At 26.4% G+C, this 2,841-nt stretch overlaps 1 protein-coding gene across 1 annotated transcript; it reads left to right on the top strand.

The window, feature by feature from the left end:
* Positions 1-509: 509 nt before the first annotated feature.
* On the top strand, positions 510-2,388 carry LOC137918811 (uncharacterized). Its single transcript, XM_068761724.1, has 3 exons — positions 510-727; positions 819-923; positions 2,069-2,388. Exons 1-3 carry the CDS (start codon positions 584-586, stop codon positions 2,165-2,167), a joined length of 348 nt encoding a protein of 115 aa, XP_068617825.1. The 5' UTR covers positions 510-583; the 3' UTR covers positions 2,168-2,388.
* The last annotated feature ends 453 nt before the right edge of the window (positions 2,389-2,841 follow it).

The following is a 2,841-nucleotide window of genomic DNA, read 5'->3' as shown; positions in this document are numbered from 1 at the left end:
GTTTCCATGCAAACGTCATTCTGAAACAGGAATACATCTAATCAAGTATTCATTTTTTGTAAGTTCGGCTCAGATCAAGCTGTAAAAGCCATTCGGGCTAATAGCGAAACCATCAACAATAATTGTGGAGGGACACATTCTGTTGTAGAGAAATACAGTGCAAAAATATTGTTGTAACAAGCGAGCCGAAACATCGTTATAATTATATACACTAGGGGTCAGAGTATATTACAAGTTTTTACAACTGTAACATACTTGCTTTAAAGCTTTTTGCTGAAAAATAAGCTAAACACTTATAACTTTAAAGTTATCTCACAATTAAAGTTTGTATGGTGGGAAATACCTGGTTTCTCAGAGAAAAATATTTTGAAACATTTTATAAACTTGTTTTAAATTAAAAATATAATATGATTGTATAATTATGGAAACAGTATTTAATTAAGCTACTATTCTTTTTACAATGTCATTGTCATTGTGACATATGACGTTGTCAAATAGTATGATGACTTCATTTTGTTATAAAATCTGCAAGATCACACTCCATTACTCATTTTCAAAATTAAGTTCGATAGCAAAACGTTTTATGGGATCTATATTAACAAGAGCAAGAGGCGCAACAATGGTTAATTCAACAGAAATTAAGCAATTTATTAAAGATGCTATTGCACAAGACAAAGTAGTAGTGTTTTCAAAATCCTACTGCCCGTATTGTACTTTAGCAAAAAATGTAAGCATATCCAACTTTTTTAACATAAAATTATTTATTTGTATTTACTGCTATTTTTCCCAGCACAACTCTGTCACAATTTATTTTATAGGTTTTTGAAAAGGTCAAGCAACCAATTAAAGTTTACGAACTAAATGAACGAGATGATGGTGATGCAATTCAGTCTCATTTGGCAGAAATTACAGGATTCAGAACGGTAAGTACAATTTTAGAAAAATTAATAATTCTGTAGAAAATTCTAGGTGTATGTTATAAAATTCATCATCTTAAGCTTTAACAACAATTGTACATTGCTGAGAAATTAAAAAATGAACGTAGCGTTATACTAAGCTATACATTGATAAAATATGTTACTGAAGTAAAATATTCCTTTTCTTATACATTCACTTGTCTAAAATAAATGGATGTGTAACTGGTGTTAAAAATGAGAATAAAACCTTGAAATTCTGGGCAATTCTTTAGTTTAACAGTTTCTTTAGTTCTGATTTAACATAATTAAATGCTTTTCTTTATTGCATACTTAATTAACTATGTTAATTATTCAATAAAGTTATTAAATAAATGTTTCAACTGATGGTAAGATAGTCCAAAATGATGCAGAAATATTTGAGATATTAAAATATGGGATCTTGTATGTTTTTAAGCAAGATATATCTCTACATATTATTTGTCATCATCATATATTTAATTCCATTGAATAAAAAACATTAAAAACACAAATAAATTTACGCACTACATTGATTGTTGTAATTACTGCATTTTTTAGGATGATTGAAAAGGTGTCAAACCTTAAACCTGTTTGTTGACAAATAAAATATATATTTACGCTTCTGATCCTATTTATAACTTATATAACTTGTTACTAAAGTTAAAATGCAGCATATTTTGTAAGTGTGCAGTCCTTTCTTTTTTTAAATTTAAACTTTCTATTCATTACTTAATTTATTATTTAACATGTGGGTGTTTTAATTTTTATTTTCAACTATCTTTTTGGAGCTATTATGAACAACTTCCTTGGACAACAGTAGAGGCAATTACTTTTCAGTGTTAATGGTAATATCAAAACCTATGTACACAGAAAATTTAAAAATATTAAGAAAGTTTAAAATTAGATAAAGTGATGATGAATGTGCAGGATAATGGTTACAAAGTTTAGAGCAGCTTCATTATTGACATGATTCTTTAGCATTACAGAAATATTTAAAATAGTTATTGAAAGAAATATCAGGATAATTTCTTGTTCTTGATCTGTTGTCTTTGAGGAAAAAAAATATCTCAGTTATTCCCTTTTTTATTGATGCTAAATTGGGATACTACAAATACCATTTAAAATATTTTCAGGTGCCACAAGTATTCATCAATGGAAATTGTGTGGGTGGTGGATCTGATGTCAAAGCTTTGCACGAGTCTGGAAAATTGGAACCATTGTTAATTGGTTAATGTGACTTTAAAACTAAAAAAGCACAACATGAAAGATTGTTAAAAATTTAATTTATCATTGATTGCAAATTACTTAATTATATTTGGTAAATTTTAAAATAATTTCTGTAAAAGTACATTTTATTAAGGTATGGTTAAAATTGTGTATGCACACAGAAGAACTACAAAATGACTTAATTTTATATTTATTTTTTATGACCAATAAAAATTATTTGTTTGTTTATCTGTTTTTATGTTTGCAATGTGACTAATGTAATTTGATTGACCGACTTAGCAGAGGATATGTATATCTGTGTTATAAAATAACACACTAAAATATTGTATACTAATGTTGAAATTACTGTTCGCTTGTTAACTTACAAATTGTAATTTTTAAATAAAAGATAGCTACTTCACATTTTGTTATAGATATATTCTTATCATTATAAATTTATATACCATTATAAATATAACATTATAAATTTTATGTTTATAAGTAATGGTTTATCTGTTATACCAGTTAACAAACAAAATGTTTAATATTATTACAGAAAAAAAATAAGTTACAGGAACAATAACAATAACAAAAATTGAGCTGTTGTTCTTAAGTGTCCTGGCCTAACTGAATTAGTGCTATATTTTTAATCTAAAAATATATTTTAAATTAAAAATAATTTGTTACTAGCTGTGTTTCT

Source organism: Battus philenor, unplaced genomic scaffold, assembly GCF_028537555.1.
Source record: "Battus philenor isolate CCGP_79_NKW_IND1 unplaced genomic scaffold, ilBatPhil1.0.hap1 SCAF_15, whole genome shotgun sequence".
Taxonomy (NCBI): Eukaryota; Metazoa; Arthropoda; class Insecta; order Lepidoptera; family Papilionidae; genus Battus; species Battus philenor.
Note: the sequence above shows the minus strand (reverse complement) of the source record. Positions and strands in the feature narration are given on the sequence as shown.